The sequence below is a fragment of the Brienomyrus brachyistius genome, unplaced genomic scaffold (assembly GCF_023856365.1).
Source record: "Brienomyrus brachyistius isolate T26 unplaced genomic scaffold, BBRACH_0.4 scaffold71, whole genome shotgun sequence".
Taxonomy (NCBI): Eukaryota; Metazoa; Chordata; class Actinopteri; order Osteoglossiformes; family Mormyridae; genus Brienomyrus; species Brienomyrus brachyistius.
The window spans coordinates 712693-732417 of NW_026042346.1; the positions used below are offsets into that span (position 1 = coordinate 712693).

Consider the following 19725-nt stretch of genomic DNA (forward strand, 5'->3'; position numbering starts at 1 on the left):
TTGACCCCCCGCCACGCCACAACATCCCCTCACACTCTCTCATCTTGATGGCCTGAAGGAATTCACATGCCCTCAGACGTCTTGTCATATGACGGCCCTTCTTCATCTCTAGAGTTTTCATCTCAGCTCTTCTCGTCTTTGGGATGCATTTCCCTCAAACACTTAGCTTTCCTTCTATCACGCCTGCAGCAAAGTGCCAGCAACATTAAAGCCCAGCTCTGGGCTCTGTGTGTGTATGTGAGTGTGTGTGTGTGTGAGTGTGTGTGTATGGTTATAGTTTTAGCAGTCAGCCCTCCCCCCCTCGTGTGCGGGGTCAGTCGGCAGTTATCTCCAGATGGAGGCCCCACGCGCTTCCAGGCTGGCATTTACCCCCCCCCCTTTCCAGAGATGCCTGGAGGAGGTGAACGCTGTGAACTGCTGCCTGGCAGGGCAAATTCTTCTGTGCCGTGCTTCGCCTTGTAGGACAGCGAAAATGAAACGGAAAAATGGCCAGTGAGTAAAGTGGAGGACAGAAGGGCGGAGGCAGCACCACCACTGGCCAGGCTGGAAGAGTCACTATTACGGGGCTATAGACCGAGGGGGGGATGGGGAGGAGAGGAAAGGGCGGGACCTTTTAAGCCACACCCACCCACAGATTAACGAGCACAGAACATCGTGAGAGTGGATGGATGAAAGCATGTCACGTACATACTGGTAGGTGAAGACAGGGATGGGGTTTGAACAAAAACTAGGTCAAACTGCACCGTGGCATTGTCTGGACCCCCCCCCCCCCTTTCTCAGAATCCTGAAGAACGGGTCACATGATACATGTGGGGTTCCTTGGCGCCACCTGCAGGGCGATGCGGAAGCAAGGTCAGTGCAACTGATGGCACATCCAAGTTGAAAAGAGCCCCCCCCCCCCCCGGCTGAATTTTCAAGTAGGGACTTGAAAAAACCAAATTAAAATGCTTCGATTCAAGATTGCCAGTTAATCAGGCAGCAACCACACCCAGATATCAAAATTAAAAACAGCATCTGGCTTTAATGTAGGAAAACAGGCAGTTCCAGGCGATGCTCCCGACCCGAAAAGCCGGGCAGCCACAGAACATCAGGGGCTGTAAACTTCAGTAAAGCCCATTTCAGACCAACCGGGTCCATCCTGCAAATTAAAGGTTGTGTGGCTTTTATGAAAACTGAAACATGAAACATGAAAAATGAAAACTGCTGTTCGTGACGAGATCAGACCAGACATTTTCTCAAGCCGGGAAAAACCCCCACAGACGGGGCAGAATCAGCCGCTTGGGCATGAACACACCATCAGGGGCCAAATAGCCTGACGCTCGATGTGAAAACTGTATAATCTGTATAACTACAGGGCTCCAGTGAAGCGGCAGGGCAGTCAGCGGGCTCCAGTGAAGCGGCAGGGCAGTCAGCGGGCTCCAGTGAAGCGGCAGGGCAGTCAGCGGGCTCCAGTGAAGCGGCAGGGCAGTCAGCGGGCTCCAGTGAAGCGGCAGGGCAGTCAGCGGGCTCCAGTGAAGCGGCAGGGCAGTCAGCGGGCTCCAGTGAAGCGGCAGGGCAGTCAGCGGGCTCCAGTGAAGAGGCAGGGCAGTCAGCGGGCTCCAGTGAAGCGGCAGGGCACTCTGACAGATTAAGAACTCATACTCTCGGACAACTTAACAGTTCTCTATTTTGACAGGTTCTGTCTTTTTTATGCATTTTAATTAATTTTGTTCAGCAAAACGTAACACTGGCAGAACTGCCAATACTGCAGCATATTAGACGCAAACTGATTTATTGATCTTGGCCTATTTACACGATCCCTGTGTCGCCGATTTATCCGGGTGGGGCCAGCTTACAGGCTGGGCGAGCCCGCTTTTTTGTTTATGATTAATTTAAATAATTATTTTCTATTTCTCTTGGCCAATTTCGGTACAAGGGCGGCAAACCCTGTGGGAAGGGAGTAGGGAGTAAGGCACCTCTTCCGCCAGAAGGGATCAGCTTCAGTAAACTAATCGACCGAAGTGGTCAGACCGGTTGCTGGAGATGGTTGTGTGCTCTTCAGGGCGTCTGCAACCGCAAAGCGCATGCCGAGTCGCCCCAGTGCGGGAATCTCCCAGCAGGGAGTCAGAGAGAGACAAACACTCTGCAAGACAGACATCCCCGTCCCAGAGCCCACGGGCTGACACCCCTACAGTCATCTCAGAAAATGAAACGTGTCCAGTCAGACCGTGCAGTCTGCACACGCTTCGCGGAAACAACTACAGGTGCCAGGAAATCGGGAAACGTAGCAGTCAAAAAATGACAGATTACATTGCATCAGCAGCCTCCGTCCAAAGAGCCTCAGGTCCTTCACAGGCTTTCTCCCCTGCCGGACAGATGGCAGGTAGAGAACAATGAGGCAGTGAGGGAGAGAGAGAAAGACTTGAAGTCGATGAGAATGAGGGAGAAAGAAAGAAAGAAAAGTGCTGAGTGAGTGGGGAAAGAGAGAGAAAGGAAGAGAGAGACAGAAGAGGCCAAGGGAGGGAGGACGAGAGCAGAGGCAGAGGGCGGAAAAGGGAGAGAGGGGATGTGAAGGAAGGGAGGAAGACAGAACAGAGGCAGAGAGTGGCGGCAGAGGGAGGAAGAGGGAGAGAGAGGAGACCGAGGTGAGAGAGAGTGAGCAGAGGTAGGGGTAGAAAGGTAGAGGGAGGGCCACACATTTCTGGAAGCTGAGTGCAGCACTGAAGTATTCTGAAGGGATTCCACAAAGACACAATCCCCTACAGCTGCAGGACTTAGCACAGCGCCCCCGTCTGGCCAATTGCGGGCGCCGGCTGCGACTTTGCCAGCTTTTCTGTGTCGTCATCCAGTTAATGGTTTTCGAGTTGGACGTGTTCGGACGCATCGGAAGAGCGGAGCGCGAGCCGCTAATCTCCAAGAGAGACGTGTTATTTAAAGGGGCCCCCACTGCCCTCCCCGAGGCGGCGTGACGAGCTCATAACCTCCACCCCCCCCCCCCCCCCCCACGTGCCAGGAAGCCATGCACATAACACCTTCTGAGAGTCGCGAGGCTGCTGGAGCCAGCCTATTGGGCAGGGAAATTTGAGAGGCTACCTCTGGATGGGGTGGCGGAGAGGGGGGGGGGGGTGGCATAGAGACTGGTGCACTGCAGGATTACGACGGATCCGTTAATAAAAACAAACAAAACAAAGCAAACTTTTTCCTCTGAGAGTCACCAGCACCAAGCATTCGCCGGCAAACGGAGGCGGATCGAAAGCCGTTTCTGAGGAATGAGACCCGCTGAGGGGGGGGGGGGGCACAGCCTTGATGGCTTTGGCGACCCTCACCACCGTTCTCATCTTGGTCTTCAGCAGCCCCTCACCTGCACACTCCCTCCCCAGGAAAGCTGAGTGGGAGCCTTCAATCCTGCACCCCCCAATCCGCGCTGAGGTGCCGTATTCATGCCGATCCCGCGGAGAAGCTGCGGACCCCACACAGTGCGAGAAGTGCATCATGGGAGAGGGGAGGGTGTACACCAGCCCTTTATGCGCCTGCCCCCCCCTTCTCCTTTCACCCCTTGGAAACACAGCTCAAATTTCACCCATCAGTGTTTCCAATTAGCCTGGCAGCATGCCGTCGATCTGGAGGGGGGAGAGGGAAAGGGCTGGGGCTCTGTGACGCAATCCAGGTCACTACAGACCTCACACAACAACGCCCGACCCCCCCAAAGAAGAAAAACAATACGAATCTGCCCAACATGATCTGCCCTGGCCTCTCACACACAGAAGAGCTGAACTGCCCCTGTTTCCTTGGGGGGGGGGTGCAGTGCTAAGTACCGCCCCCCACCCTCCAGGGCCCCCGATGGCCCACAAAAATGCTATGTGTCCCATTTTGTGGTACAGCCTTCTTTCTGAATGACCCCCCTCCCCCTGCTGGATCGGTGCCCGCTTAACTGCACAGAGCCAATCATCCACTTTGAAGGACATCCATAAAAGCCCCCCCCCCCCTTCTCCCCCCCCAATCCCGCCTAAAAATAACAGGAGACGGGTCTGCACATGCTTCCAGACTCAGCCAGGCCAAGCGTCAGCATGGCCCTACCTGCGTCGCGACTCTGCTACCTAGTCAAGAAACCACAAAAGTGGGTCAAAAGAAAAAAAAAAAAAAACTGACCTGCAAAGAATTGTGGGAGCAACCGCCCTCCGCAATGACCACAGAGTGAAACCCGAGACTGGGCACCCCTGGAAGGCGGCCCGGTGCCAAATGGGGGCCTGCCCCCTCCCCCGACTGCTGCCTACAGCACAGACACCATCAGTGACACTGACAGGCTGCAACTCGTCCCCCTAACATTCGCCTGTCAACGCTTGCTGCTTTGGGTTAATTACCGGAATCTTCTGCCTTCGGAGCCCTTTCAAAAACTAAACAAAAACCTTAAGTGAGCTTTAGGCCCAACAGACACACACACGTTATAGTTGGATCTTTCACATTTCGGGGACAGAGAGAAGAGGACAAAAATATAGTAGAATGTATTAGAGTATTTTTTAAAACCACGGATTCTCAGAAAGAGCCCATCTGGAAGACGAGGGCACAAGGAACACAGCCAGCGCCACGGTAGAAAAATGAAATAAAATCACCCCCCCCCTCCTTACACAGGGCCTCCGGGGGCTCTCTAACTTTACCCCGAGATACAGGCTGCCCCATAAACGCACAGGAAACGTTGGGCGAGGCGCCGAGTGAGAAGTGGCGGGAGTGCGTCGGCTTGCCAGGCACCACATTACATCGCGTCTGAGGTGAAGGGGAATCCCCGCACCCCCACAACGCCTGACGAATGCTCTCACACCGTCAGCTTCATCACTCTGACAATTAATCCAACTTGCGATACAAATACAGGTTTGGAAGCAGGAGCCATTTTCAGCACCTCACACACGCATGAACGTATCATTCACATGTCGCACGACCTCATCTCCCACCGCTGAACTACAGTCTTGTTTCCCGTGGAGCCAGACGTTCGCTCCTGGAGAGAAAAGCATTTGCGGTTCTGTCACTTTCCAGGCGATTTTACACAGTTTACCCACAGCTGGCGTCAGGGTTTACAGATCTATTAAAAGAGATGCGGAAGGAGCAGGACTCCAAAGCTGCTTCCTATTGCTCGAGGTCTCCATCCTTAAAGGTATCGTGTACTTAGCACAAACCCAGTGCATCCTGGGACGAACCAAGAGCAGTAATACTTCACAGCTGATTGTAAGGAAAACCAAAAATTCACTGCAAACAATGGTTGAGTTGCAGGCAAGCGCCAGATATTCCACAAGCTGAAGACCTCATTTCCCACAAACCCCCTTGCCGGCTCCTGGGCCAATAACATGAGCCCCTTGGAGACATCAGCCGGGGCTCCATGGCCATGCTAATCTCAAGCATGTGTCTAGCAGGGATACCACATGGGCCGGGGGACAGCGGAGAAATCATAGGGGCCACGTGTGCTTTAAAATGACTGGACTAATTAAAACTGGTCTGAGCTGCGCCTTAAAATCAGGTTAGTTAGTGGCAGTGCAGAGGCTAATTAGAAACCAGTAAACCAGCTGTGCTGCTGACATACTGTAGTTTTAATAATTTTATTTTTAACAAAAAAAAAGATAAAACTTGACCGCTGAGCGTAGCTGCGACCAGACAGCAATTTACAAGGCGGCCCGATGGGACCCCAGTACAGCAGGAATAAAGAGAGACCAGTTAAGCAAAGAGTCAGTTTAGGCCCAGTTAGGCCCCCGGACAGGGAAGCCAGAACCAGGCCACAAGGTCCTTGCAGTGCTCTACTGTACCACAACGATGAGGTCTGAGGGAGAAAATTCAGGGTCTGCTGTACACTACTGCAGGTGACGGTGACGCGTGTCGGGTTTGGGCCTCGGTGCCATCAGTGGTTTGGCAAATGCCTGACTGCGCGGGGCATTGCACAGGAAAGCGCCCAGCACTGCACATCTGTCGCGTTAGTAGGTGACATACTGCTAAAAATAAGCGCCTGGTGCTCAAGGGAGACGGCGGGAAGATGGCGGGGAAGACGGCAGGGAAGACGGCAGGAAGACGGCGGGGGAGACGGCGGGGGAGACGGCGGGGGAGACGGCGGGGAAGACGGCGGGGAAGACGGCGGGGAAGACGGCGGGGAAGACGGCGGGGAGACGGCAGGGAGACGGCGGGAAGACGGCGGGGAGACGGCGGGGAGACGGCGGGGAGACGGCGGGGAGACGGCGGGAAGACGGCGGGGAGACGGCGGGGAGACGGCGGGGAGACGGCGGGGAGACGGCGGGGAGACGGCGGGGGAGACGGCGGGGGAGACGGCGGGGGAGACGGCGGGGGAGACGGCGGGGGAGACGGCGGGGGAGACGGCGGGGGAGACGGCGGGGGAGACGGCGGGGAAGACGGCGGGGAAGACGGCGGGGGAGACGGCGGGGGAGACGGCGGGGGAGACGGCGGGGAAGACGGCGGGGAAGACGGCGGGGAAGACGGCGGGGGAGACGGCGGGGAGACGGCGGGGAGACGGCGGGGAGACGGCGGGGAGACGGCGGCTGTGAAGTCCAAGAGCAGTTTTCCCACATAGGCATGTGACGCACAATGTTCACTAACAGTCTGGAGGGGGCTGATGTGTCAGCGTGCTGGGGCCAGTCGGAACGCCCAGTCAGAACTGCGTAACTGACCGGTTAAGGGGTGGGAACCAGGAGTCTTCTCAAAACGCACAGGAAAAAGCAGCGAGAAACAGTGACAGAGAAGCAGGCAGACAGGGTCCTGCACGGTCCTGAAGGACACATGCCTGTCTGTACAGTCAGTCCACCATGACAGCCTGGGAAATTCACTCCCATCAACAAAAAAACCATCAGCTCACACTGCTGACTCTTGCTCTACGTTGCATCACTGAGCCTTGTGCAATTTCACACATTTTGTAACGGACTGACTCGCCACCTCCTTCTTAATTACTCAATGTATAAAATCATTTAAAAGGTAAGAGTGAGTCAGAAATCTCACACACACACAAACAGACACACACCTGTCTCTCCGTCATCTCTCTTTCGCAAGACGCAAAATCATGGTCACCTCTGCATGCGCCACACGCTAAACCTCGCTGAATCGATAAAGGTGCGGTTTCTGTTAAGCAGCTCCATTGCCACAGAAAGGTGACGCCCTTCTGCATGTCCGGCTCTGATTGGCTGCAAAAAACACTGACCGACAGACTTGCAGCGTGATGTCAGTATGAACAACATGAAGAACAACATGGAGCCCTAAAAGATGAGTAAAGATCACAAACTCACATCAACCCCTCCCCCCATTTCACTGACCTCGAAACATGATTACAGGGGTGTCATCCTCCTCCCACCACCCTGAAGTGCCACCCCCGAACCAACGCACCCCACATAAAAGATCCTGTCAATCTACCTCCCCTCAGACCCCCCAGCATTCCGCTTGCCCAGTTCCCACCCCAATCGCATCTTGTTCTTTGCTGTCTGTAGACAACCAGGGAAGAAAACCAATCAGCACATTAAAGGAGAAAAATGGCTCTTCTGCTCCATTTCAGAGGCGCCCTGCCGATGCACTGCAGCTGCCCGGGCAACGGTGGCGAAGCACCTAACGAGGGCCATCACTAATGAAGGCATCCTCATGAGACGCCGCTCTTCCGACAGACCGCTCAGAGACCGCCAGACTGCCATCTGGTCTGTGTAACGCCGGGGGGGCATTTCAGGCAGGAAGCGGACGGCCTTGACCCAACAGAGAGGGTCGTGTTAACCCTTAGGGTGCCAGAGTGCCTGCTCTCTAAAGTCCTCGGGTTCACCTGCATTCACATTTCCTGTAAAACGCCGGGGGGGGGGGTGACACCAGAAGATTTTCCTCCTCTGTTCTCCTGTCTCAAAAGTCCATATACATACATCCACAACTGAAATGTTAACAATATAAATTCTAATTGTTTTTGTGGCACCAACAAGGCGTGGCTTAGATGCCAATCCTATCCCATAACCACGCAGTGCAAGAGTCCCAGTGTGTACAGTGGGGAGACCACTGAAGCGGAACCACGAGGCCCCGGGGCAGCCATGCTGGTGCGCATTAGCACACGGCACACACGTACGTGTGGGGCTCGGAGAGACAAGGCTGGGCCTGCATACCGCTCCTGCGACCTGCTGACAGGAAACCAGCCCCAAGCACCACTGGGCCCCAGCTACCACACTTCCTGCTTCCTCCAGCTAGCGCTGCAGGAAGCCTGCCACAAATTATAAGCGAGTTACCGAGGAGCTGGACTAAGATCGCACCCACAAGAGAGCAGAGGCGTCCTGGAAGCGAAGATGGCGAGGCCAAAAACGTCGACCCCTGGTGGCCGCCGGTGGAATCGGTGGAATCGCCATGCTTATGCGTGGCCGAAGCCTCAGAACTCCTTATGGAGAGCCGGCGCCCCCTCCGGTCCAGGCTCCAATGCAGGAGCCCCCACCCCAATGTGGTAGAGTATCCCTGTTTGCCGGTGATGGGTTCGCTAGATCACTCGCACCGCGATGTGGGACTGCGTAGACGATGACCTGTTCTGTCCAACTCTGCAGACGCATTAAAAGTCCGGTCAGAACAGCTGCTGGGTCAGACAGAAACATGTTTATTTTCATTCCAGCTGAAATGTAATACATTGTTACTGGTGTGTATGTGGGGGGTGGGGCTGCATTCCTGCATCTGGAAGTGTGCAGCAGGGCACACATGCTCCCAAACATTTTTACTCGTCTTCCCCTCTGTATCCCCCCCCCTCTTTTCCCTCAGCGTGAAGGAATTCCACAGCCCAGTCGTCGACTTGTGTCCCACCCCCACCAACTCCCCCGGCACAAAGGATCCAGTCAAGTGAAGGTACGGAAGACGGATAGACACCTATCGACACACAGACACGCGCGTGAAAACACATGCAGAGAGGCAATAAATACACACCCTGCACACACACGCACATTAGGGCCAACACTGGGAATGCACGCACACACACCCACACAAGGAAAGACATTGAGCTGGGGGGGGGCAGGGGTTGTGAATAGTAAATTGCACCTGGCTTCATGATCATTACTATGAATCATCTCATGTCACGTTGCCACGGGGATCAAAAGCGAATGACAATTTGTTCACTTTCGGACCATCATCTCATAATTGACCCCCCCCTCCTTTCCCTGGAACCTGCAAGTGGCTCCAAGCCATCAAACCATATTTTAAGGAAACCAGCTGGGTTTCTAGTTCCTGCTAACCTAGTTAACCTAGATCCTGGTCCAACAACAGGGTTGTCAATTTACATCATTTGTTTATTTTGTTGAAGGACGCGTTTGTAAATTAAAAAAAAATGTTCCTGGTAATTTGTGCTTCTAAGTGAGCAGCCCATTCTTCGGTTTAGTTAGATGCCTGAGATAATTCAAATGGAAATCCCCCATCTAAATAAATCAAGTGTGGCTCTACAGGTGGCGGGGGGGAGAGATCGCTCCAGCGCTGCATGACCCACAAAGCGCACCCTTTCCTGTCCGTTCTTCTGTCATCCCTTCACGTAAACAGCAGGCAACTGTGTTAAAACGGTGCAGGCAATCCCTAACCATTGATTCGCGGATTACTCACAAGGCTGACGTACTTTCCACATTATTAATGCATGTCCTTAGTTCATTCAGCCTGTGATATGTACTCACCTCATTGCAAACGGCGTAAGCGAGCCCTGGAGCTAATTAGTTCATTAATAACCAATATTTCAGACAGCTGACTATTAACACTTGGCATATTCTGGGATCGATCGCGTTGCGACGCTATCAAACCCAGGTGTCATTGACTGCGGAGCGGAAAACAAACTCGTATGCAAAACACCCCAGGCAAAAAGCAGCACCCCCAGGAAATCGGGCTGCACTCTGCCTACGCCCCTAGCGCCCCTTCCTCCCAGCTATCCACAGCAGGACCGACAGGTCCATAAATCTCCTCCTAACATCAGATCCATGCTGCGCTTGCAACTTGCCAGACCTCATCTGTGATTTCGTGTGTGGACTCAGCCTTGCACTTCGATCGCCGTCCGCATAAATCATTTGTCGTTTTATATATCACCCGAAAGACCCCAGGCTTTTGTGTCGCAGAATAACCCTCGATGACAGCCTCGGACATTTTAGGTTAAATTAAGAACAGAAAAAGTCAGGGAGCAACATCAAGCAAAACATTTCAAGCATTTCTCACGATACGTCGCCGTGCAGTCGCGATTTTACAAATAAAAATTTCGCTCCGGCGACTTAAAACAATCAAAGTCTGACGTGCCAAAAAGTTTCGGCGTCCCAGGGGCGGGTGATACGAAGAACCCGAAGCCCGAGAGACTTTGTTTTCGGCAACAATGTTTCGTGCGGATTCAATAAAAACACCCCTGACACGTGTATACGCTGGAAGAGCATACGCTGCGCTCCGATCGCCAGCCTTCAACCTTTAATCAGGTTCAATAGATTGCCTTGCAGTCTATTAATAGCAGCACGGAGGCTCGAACGGCTTCACTTACCCAAACTGCCGGCGAAACCGTCCATTTCCGTCAGAAATGCCCGAGCACACTCGAGAAGATAATCCTATACTTTTTTCCTTCTTTCTGGCCGCCGCTCTTGCTTTTGTGGTGCTCCTTCCAGCGATCGCGTAGGAGAAAGGGAAAAGCGCTGGGTCTGGGGGTGGGGGGTAGGTGGGGGGGACAAGGACAGGGCTTGGGACGTGTCCGGCTGCGGGGGTCGGCCGGTTGGGTCGCGCCGCGGGGACTCCGCCGAATCGCAGTGACAGTCAGTCGGGGCTGCGCAGCTCCGCGTCGGGGCCGCTCGCTCGCTCACGATCGCTCTCTCTCGGTCTCTCACGGCTCCAAGGACGCGCACCTCCGCCGGGGGAGGGGATTTTTTTGTAGGGAGAGCGCGCTTTCGCGTTTCCGACTCCGCCCGCTTTGGCACGACTTGTTTCCCGCTGATCCGGGATCTGACTGCCTGAAAGCGTACGAGGGCTGCCGTCAACTTTCTGCTTCGACCCAAAGATGCGTGATTTGCCGCCAATATGATTGTCCTGGTCCAAGTTATCGTTAATAAATTAATGCAAACTGCAGTTAAGTCTCCCAGCGAGAAGTAAGCCTGTGTTTTGCGTCTACAGACGAGCTTTTATTTATGGGTCACAGATGGGATCAAAGCTACGGGGTGTTTTTTTAAAGTAAAATATAGTTATATTTCATCATACGGAACAGGGAATAATCCCAAGACAGTCACACGTTTTCGAAATATCAAGGAGGAAATCTGAATACGAATAGAGACTTGCTGACCCCTGTGAAATCACTCGGTCAAATCCAATGGAAACTAGACCAACGAGCCCAGTAAATTGCTGGAAATGTTCCTGTACTAGGCCTATGTTTTAACCTCTGCTCAAAAATTACAAATCATTTGAAGAAGAAAAAAACTAAGCCAAAACGATATACGATTTTATAGGCACGTCGTGAATTACCCCAACGGCGTATTAATGGCGCATTTGCGGGAATCCTTTTGGGAAGCTGGTGGTTCACTGACTGCTCTCACCCCGACCATCCCTCCCAGTTATTTCAATGTATGTGACTTTTACGGCCCACTTAACGGGAATTAAGGTCATCTGGTGAAATTTTGGTCCGTGACCACCAAAGCATTTTTCCCCATTTCAGCTCCCCCAGCGGAGAGACCTTTGCGCTGAACAGCTTGCGGCCGCATTTGCATCTTCACAGGCGGTTGTGCGAACGGGCACTGTGAATGAGCAAAGCTGGCTTATACAGCAGAAGCTTGTTCCTAAGCCTGACACAGTGGAAAAAGCCTTGTCGTTTTGATTGAAATTAAATTAAATTGAGAGATGGGGGGGGGGGGGGTACGGATGAGATGGGACACGGGTCAGTGAAAGAAACGGTACAGTGTTACCAGCATGGAACACCATGACCCCGAGTGCTTCACCAATTCATGATTTCAGCAACCCCCTCCCCGTAATAAAAAACCAATTTCTTTCTAAAGCAATTTCTTGTCCAAGTCTATTGAGGGATGGAAGGGGGAACGACAGAGGACAAGTGAAATCTTTCATTCCTCCCTTCCCCCCTTGCCCAAGAGAACCGACACAGTGGGACGGCTTGTGGTTTTGGCAGCAGACTAATGATTTTTCTACAAGTCAGCGAGGAGTGAGTCACCGCGAGTTTGGGATATCCGTGTCCCACATACCCCGCTGAAGTTGCAATGTCTGGCAAAATTGGTATATACGCCGAATTATCTTGAGATTCCTCATTCTCCATAATAGTAACTCTTGTTTTCAAATCAGGCCCTTACGGATGTAGTGTGAGAGATCTGCATGGAGTTTCAAAGCGTGATGGCAGAAGCTGTCAAAAAACATGTGTAATGAATGAAATATACACAAGAGGGCGATAACACTTATCATTCATAAACAATGAACTCATAAGAGTTATTTCGAATAAAATTTAATGATTTTAGGAAATAAGATTTTTAGTTTGTTAGAATTTTAGAGATATAATATATGATATAATATAATTATGTCATATTATTTTTTACAAAAAATCAGTATTATCGTTACTGAAGTATTGAGTTGTTCTAAGAGCAATGGCTCCCTCTAGTGATTACTTGTTGCGTCAAGAAAAAGTTTTATTAAACCATGAAATTGGACTTTTCAGTTAAAACGATCTACACGTGTAATACAATATGAGATTATTTCAGAATGAAAATCGAACTAACTTTTATGTCTACAACTTAAGAAAAATGTACATTTTATCATATTTGTACAGCTAATGATTTCAAAGCTGGAATCCAGACCATCTGACATACCAGGCAAAACTTAGCATGCAGACAGGACTGTAATCAGCTATGAGGTCACACAGGTCCGGACAGGTCCGTAGTCAGCTATGAGGTCACGTAGGTTCGGACAGGTCCATACTCAGCTATGAGGTCACCCAGGTCCGGACAGGTCCATAGTCAGCTATGAGGTCACCCAGGTTCGGACTGGTCCATAGTCAGCTATGAGGTCACCCAGGTTCAGACTGGTCCATAGTCAGCTATGAGGTCACCCAGGTTCGGACAGGTCGGTAGTCAGCTATGAGGTCACCCAGATTCGGACAGGTCCGTAGTCAGCTATGAGGTCACCCAGATTCGGACAGGTCCGTAGTCAGCTATGAGGTCACCCAGGTCCGGACAGGTCTGTAGTCAGCTCAGAGGTCACCAAGGTCCAGACCTCAATCATTTTAAAGAGCAAAAAATAAAATTTATAGCTAAATATTCAACTGATTAAAAAAAGTTTCACATAACTAATTACTTTACAAAAATAAATAGCTTATGACGGTATCAATAATAGTGACGAGACCCACCCCTCACCCCCGGGTTTCAAACCACACAATTTTTCAAACTCTATCTACAGCCCTGCTTGGGACCCCCCGATCAGCAAAAGTCATTGTGGATGACCCCACAGTCCAGGGCCAGTACAGCCTGATGACCCCACAGTCCAGGGCCAGTACAGCCTGATGACCCCACAGTCCAGGGCCAGTACAGCCTGATGACCCCACAGTCCAGGGCCAGTACAGCCTGATGACCCCACAGTCCAGGGCCAGTACAGCCTTGCTTCGATTTGAATTAAATGTTATGTTACACTGTAGAAACTAAACAAATCTTAAAATCTCTAGGTTGTAAGGCCAGAAAAACAATATGCATTAATAACGACAACAGCCAAATTGCATCATGGGTAAGAACTAAGGTACCAAATCCAGCTTTCACTGGGAGCTAAATTCAAAAGTCTCCCACTTTTAAAATCCCACTTTCATCTTCCTGTGAAATGCTTACTGCAAAATAAGAGGCGCACTCCTTATTTCTGTAGCTCAAAAACAAATGTCAGACGGGAAGATGCCTCAGGCCTTCAATGAAAACGCCTGGATTTCTTTGTAATGCTCTCTGAAGAGCCTTGACAAGGTGTGTTTCAGTTGCTGGAGGAGACAGAATGAAGTTTTACATGTGGGTAGTAGACCCACATATTCTCATGGGTACAGTTATAATATTCTCGATTGGTACTTTGGAGATAAGGGTAAATTGTACAGAGATATTTGACTTTTTTCCATTTTTGGATGAAAAGCGAGATATTTACAATAGGCTTGTGAGAAATCTCTGTGGAACTGCAACTGTGGAAATCTCAAAAAGGTTCAGTTACGTCAAAAAAGTAGATTCTTGTCTTGGAAAAGTCCCACTTTACCTCAGCACTCAGCTTCTCACGACATACTGGAAGGAGATTACTACAAACTCTCAGCTATTTTCTCCTGATCCTCAGTGGTTAAATATTTAACATGCCATTTATTCCTCAAATAGCAGTTTACAAGAAATAATTAGTGTAACAGAGGTACTTTATCACGTTAAAAAATGAGCTATCCAGTATTTCTATCGATAAAAAAATACAGCTTTTGGGAAATATAAGGTAATGCTATTTTGGGTTAGCTGAATCCGCCACCCCCACACACACCCCTGTAATCGTTCCTTTGTGGGGACCGTCCACTCATTGCTATGGGTAGAACCCTTACCCCAACAATGCCAACCTTGTCCCCTACCCAGCCCTATCCTTAACCATAACTAACCAAACAAAATTCAAACCTTTGAAGCATTTTTAGTTTTTTGATTACAGTCAAAAAAAAAACTGGAAAAAAATGGTCCCCACAATGTCAAAATATAAGGTATTTATCACATTGTGGGGACATTTGGTCTCCACAATGCAATATATACCTGGGCCACACACAAATATAATACTGGCTGCACTGTGTGTGTGTGCAGCTAACCCACAAAAGTATTATATTTCCCAGACTGATATTTCTTATCGAGAGAAATGTGTGTATACGTGTGTGTCTGTGTGTGTGTGTATGCGTGTGTGTGTGTCTGTGTGTGTGTGTCTGTGTGTGTATGTGTGTGTGTGTGTGTGTGTGTGTTTATGGATTTATGATTTACTTCCTCACATATCACACAGTTCCTCCGTTGTTCATGCTCTGAATGTTCATAGTACCATGTTCTTTCTTTTAATCAATTTCATACGCGATTAAGAGAAAGGCAGCAGGCAGAAAGCCCATGTAAATGGCACAGGATCAGCCCTGGGTTTGGAATCGCGTATGAACCACCAACGGAGGAGGGCGGGATCGATATCGACCGTCGCCCAGTGTCCCTGGGTAACCAGTTTTCTGTGATGAGAATACGGTCGCTCTCCCATTGTACTGATGGTTTGCCCCTGTGAGCTGTCAGTAAGCTACACAGTTTGTCAGTAATCACGGTGAACATTAGAATGTTCAAAATAAGCAAGGGCAAGCACCTTTAAATATTTATTATTAGTATCTCGTTCTGTGTGTGAAGGTATTTCGTCTGTCTGTGTATTTTAAAAAAAATCTGTTTGCATTACGTTTAGTTTGTTTGCACAATGTGTCCTGTTTTGTACCCTGTCTATTTGGCAGTATATGTAGGCCGATGTTACTGCCTACGATGTTCTTGCTGCTGCATGCGTCAGAATTCACCTTGTGATCAATAAAGTTAATCATAATCTTAATAATTCCACAACAGGACGAAAATAATTCATAAAACAGACTTATTTAAAAACACTTATTTCCTGGCCAGAAATAGTTCTTTCGTTTTTGCATTCAGTCAACATACTGTTAAGTTAGTGTTTTCTTTTTCATTGGTAATTCGCTTAACGGCTTAACTATCGCACAGGATTTCAGAGCCCAGCCATTTTCGCCATCTGAGTGGTACAAACGCCTGCGTTCCCAGCATTTAAACTCACTGAATCGTGAAAGCCGCTCTATTACCTGCGTTACAAAACACATTGTATTCGGCTCACAAAAACAGGGGGGACAGGATGAAATATTCATTTGGCCCGTGTATCAAATTCCTTTGGTAAAGAATGGAGAGAAGACGGTGGTCGTTTAAACAGGAAATCAGGCATTTCAACAATGGCTTCAAATGTGGGAAAAAGAAATCACTTTCTCCGTATACGCTACCCAAGATAGCCAATTACCGTAAGCAACCTTATCCAGAATAACCGATGGAGCTCACTATTGTTTAAGGGGAATTGTGCACAAGTAAGGGTTGTACCATAATTAGCAAAGACAAACAAAGGCTAATCTAATCCTAACTCTTGCTGGTATGTCGTGGGGGCTAGTGGTGCCGCCCCCTTTGTGAAGATCGGGGCGGCCTTTCCCTGCTGTTGGCCGACTCTTGGTTTTGTGCATCCCGAATCTGCACCTATCTATCAGTGAGCGAAACAATGCGAATTACAGTAACATTAAGATACATCGGTCATCAAAACAGTGATTCCACCTGCGATTCCAGACACTGTCACCCCGAGTCGAGTTAATGCACAGCCTTCATCCTCCTTCCTCTTCGGAATACTAACTTGTGATGGCTTTCGCATACATCTCCTTAAGTGTCTACTCACCCCTGCACCTTTGACCTGCGATTTTGGATTATCCATAATTATTTATTTTTCACCTGATTGACCTTAGTCTGTCTACCAACGCTGGGTTTGTATTTTGACTCTCGGAAAGTAAAACTCTATCCCTGCATCTGTCGGAGACCTTCCGCTGTTCCGCACGTGTTTGTATTCCCCTAACTGTCATCGTCAAATTGCGGGTGACCTCTTACACCTGCTCCCTAACCCTGCAGCTTCACACCTAAATAACGGATACTTCTCCATCTCCATCGTCACCTGGTTATGGATATCCCCCTCTGCCCCCACTAGACACACAGCAATCTTGAGAAAAGCCCACAGAGGCGTTGACAGAGCAGAGGTACTAAGCCTGGTGCTACAATGGCATCATTAAGGCTGTGCTGATGGACTGGTGTTAATGGTCGGTAAGCTGCCAACTGCACACCAGTCCAGTTCATTCACTTCTTTACATAAACATACATTTAAAAAAAAAAAAACATAGTTATGACCTCCACTGGATAACTTATTACACAGATAAAGAATCAGGTTTTATGTGACTCTCAATTCAATAAATAATTTCGAATGTAACTCTGTATATATGTGTTTATTTTTGCCTCTGGTTGTAAAAATATGGCCGTGGAATGTGCTGCGGAGAGGAATTTGGAAGTACACACTCCCCCATTGTTAGCCCAACACCCGCAGCGTGAGGGAGTGCCAGGGGTCTCACTGATAAACTATGACTTGCCAGCAGCCACAATTCACACACATCAGTCTTTCTGCCAGCACCCAGCACCAAAGCCTGATGATTTAAACCTCAACTGGAATTCATACTCACCTTCATTTTTTCTACATTACAGACGAGATAAAGCACGAAAATTTAATGAATGAGTTACAAATGTTTCTTTATAACTGAGTAGAAGATGAACACGCATATTTTTCACATAGATTACTAATCTATTTCTACGAAGTAGGGTTTTTAAACCAAATGTGCTATTTCCAAACCTCGCCACTAGGTGGGGATAGCGTTCCACAGCAGGCCCAAACGACAGAAAAGGTAGGGCGTCCTGAAGTTCGGCGCTGGAGTCTATCTGGTGTTCCCTTCCTGCAGAATTTTGGCATAGTCTTGCCATCCTAGCCATCGCTGCCCTTCCCTGTTGCCAGTAACGCTGGACCCTGTCGGCATCTTTACCTCTAAACCAACGCTTTCCGTTTCCCGTCAGCGCTTCCCGGTTCAGTTCCGGCACCAAGTCCGGGCTCGGTGTGCCACTCTGACAGCTCGACCCAGCCCCTCCTGCCAAACCATGCGGTATGGAAAGGCGTGGCCCCGCCCCCTTCCCTAATTTTTAAGGCTAATCTGGAAAATGTAAAATTCCACCACAAACATGTCCTGGTTTCTGATTATTGCCTAACTGTAAGCAGCTGTGTTTTATAGATGCAGACCCTGGTACAGATTCTCGCTGACAACTGGATGAATAGGGAGAATGAATGAGCCTCTTTATAAGTTAAACATGTGACCTTCTTTAAAAAAAAAAACGGCAGAAATTCTCAATGCAGGTTGTGACACAATGCAGTTGAAAAATCAGTCCGTCTGCTAACTCTCAGCGGAGCATGATCTGGATTCCAGGCGAGTTGTATCTATATAGTACGAGCAGGAGGGCATTCTGTGTAAAAGGTATGAGGCAATGGGATGAGCCAGTTGCTTAGGTGATGACGCAAGAATGAACAAGTTGTTGGGCTGCTATCCATCGTAGCAGCGCAATGCTAGACGTCAGTCCAATTGGCCAAAGCGGCTACAGGAAGATTCCGGAAGATCACTTTCTGGGAGCTGTTTTGGCTGCACCTCCTGCAACAAACCCCATTCTCTGGGCTCCCGGTTAACAAGAAGAGCAACTCCTCCCAAAGACACTGATGTTGCTCCTCGCCATCCCGTACTTCATGATCAAGAGACAGGAAATGAGAAATAGTCAAATGTGCAAAGAGACATGACCCAGGAGGGGGCAGAGGGGATTGGGGGAGGAGGGGGGGGGGGGCGTGGGGGGCAGAGCCCACACGAGCGATCACACGGCCGGACCGCTGATCAAAAGCCCGACCGGCCCCTGGCCCCCGGCAAAGTGCCCCCAACGTAAACAGGAAAACCCCGCCACATGAAAACACGGAGCCACTTTCCCCTTCTGCCTAGAAAGCAGGAAAAGACTGCCGGGGATATAGATCCAGTCCCCAGGATCATGTGATCTCATGGCTTCCTCACATCTGTCCTCTCTTCTTGGCCCGTCGTCGTCTTTTGGGGGAACGGCGCAGCCTCCAGCCTCGTTTTACGTTACCATGTTGTGACAACGTTGAACGAGCATTATGAGAAGGTTACACGTCGGCTTGCTACACAGAGAACACGATGATCAGCGTGTCTGCGAGCGTTAGCATCAGTTTTTGGGGAACATATGTGAATTTACAGCCATATATACAGTACAAGGAGTGTTTCTTAAGGTGTGTGCTAACGTGTGTGAAATCTAAGTTCCTCAGAGCCCTGTGGACAAGGGGCATGTCACTGAATTAATGAGGCCGACGTTTGTAATGCGGCGAGTTCACGTCCGTGCCGGTGTGTGTTTCCGTGTGTGAGCGCGAGGCACAGTGAGGCTGTTTAGAGAACGCCTGTTTTTGATCGGGCCCCATGTAAGAGAATAAGACCTACTGTGTAATTTCTTCACCATAATATGACCCACCAGAGTCCTGGCAAGCATGGGGGCCGGGAGAACGGATGGGGCGGGGGGGGGGGAGTTAAATCCGCAAATTATTTGGCTGCTTCAGAATAAACACGGAGCTTGAAATCATTTCCAATTGGGCGCAGAAGTACTGCGAGGCGTCGTGTCGCGACATTTGGCCGTATCCCGTTCCCCAATCCGTCAGGCGGACTCTAGCGAAAACAAGCGGGGCTCCCTCTCTGCGCAGCGTGCTGCTCTGACAGCTCCTGGCTTACGGTCTGAAGATCTGGCAGGACCTGGTACACTGAGACCCTTTACAAAACCCAGGACCTCAGCCACACAAACACAATAAACGCTCCCCATCCTGTACAAGGACCCCTTCCTGACAGTGTAAGTTCTTGATTGGAGCTTTGTTGGCTTACTAGTGCCCTCCTGCGGTTTGGATTTCAGGAGGTGGGTTTTGGAGTTACCTCTGGACTCCAGTCAAACTCACGCGAGTTGCTGGCAGGTGATATTTCCTGGTTTTCAAACCTGGCCCAATCACACTGTCATACCTGTCAGAATCTGAAGACTGCAGCCCCAGCCGGACCTCGGTGTAAACGAGATGTCACACATTGGCTTGGTGTTCTTCCGACCGCAGCCTGATGTT

At 50.0% G+C, this 19725-nt stretch overlaps 1 protein-coding gene across 1 annotated transcript in view; it reads right to left on the bottom strand.

Annotated features, from left to right (window-relative positions):
• Positions 1 to 10814, bottom strand: part of LOC125726416 (echinoderm microtubule-associated protein-like 4) — a 37238-nt gene extending 26424 nt beyond the window's left edge. Inside the window, exon 1 of the mRNA XM_049002760.1 lies at positions 10460 to 10814. Within this exon, the coding sequence (XP_048858717.1) occupies positions 10460 to 10484 (25 nt within the window). The 5' untranslated portion in view covers positions 10485 to 10814. The remainder of the gene's footprint in view (positions 1 to 10459) is intronic.
• Between the last annotated feature and the right edge of the window lie 8911 nt (positions 10815 to 19725).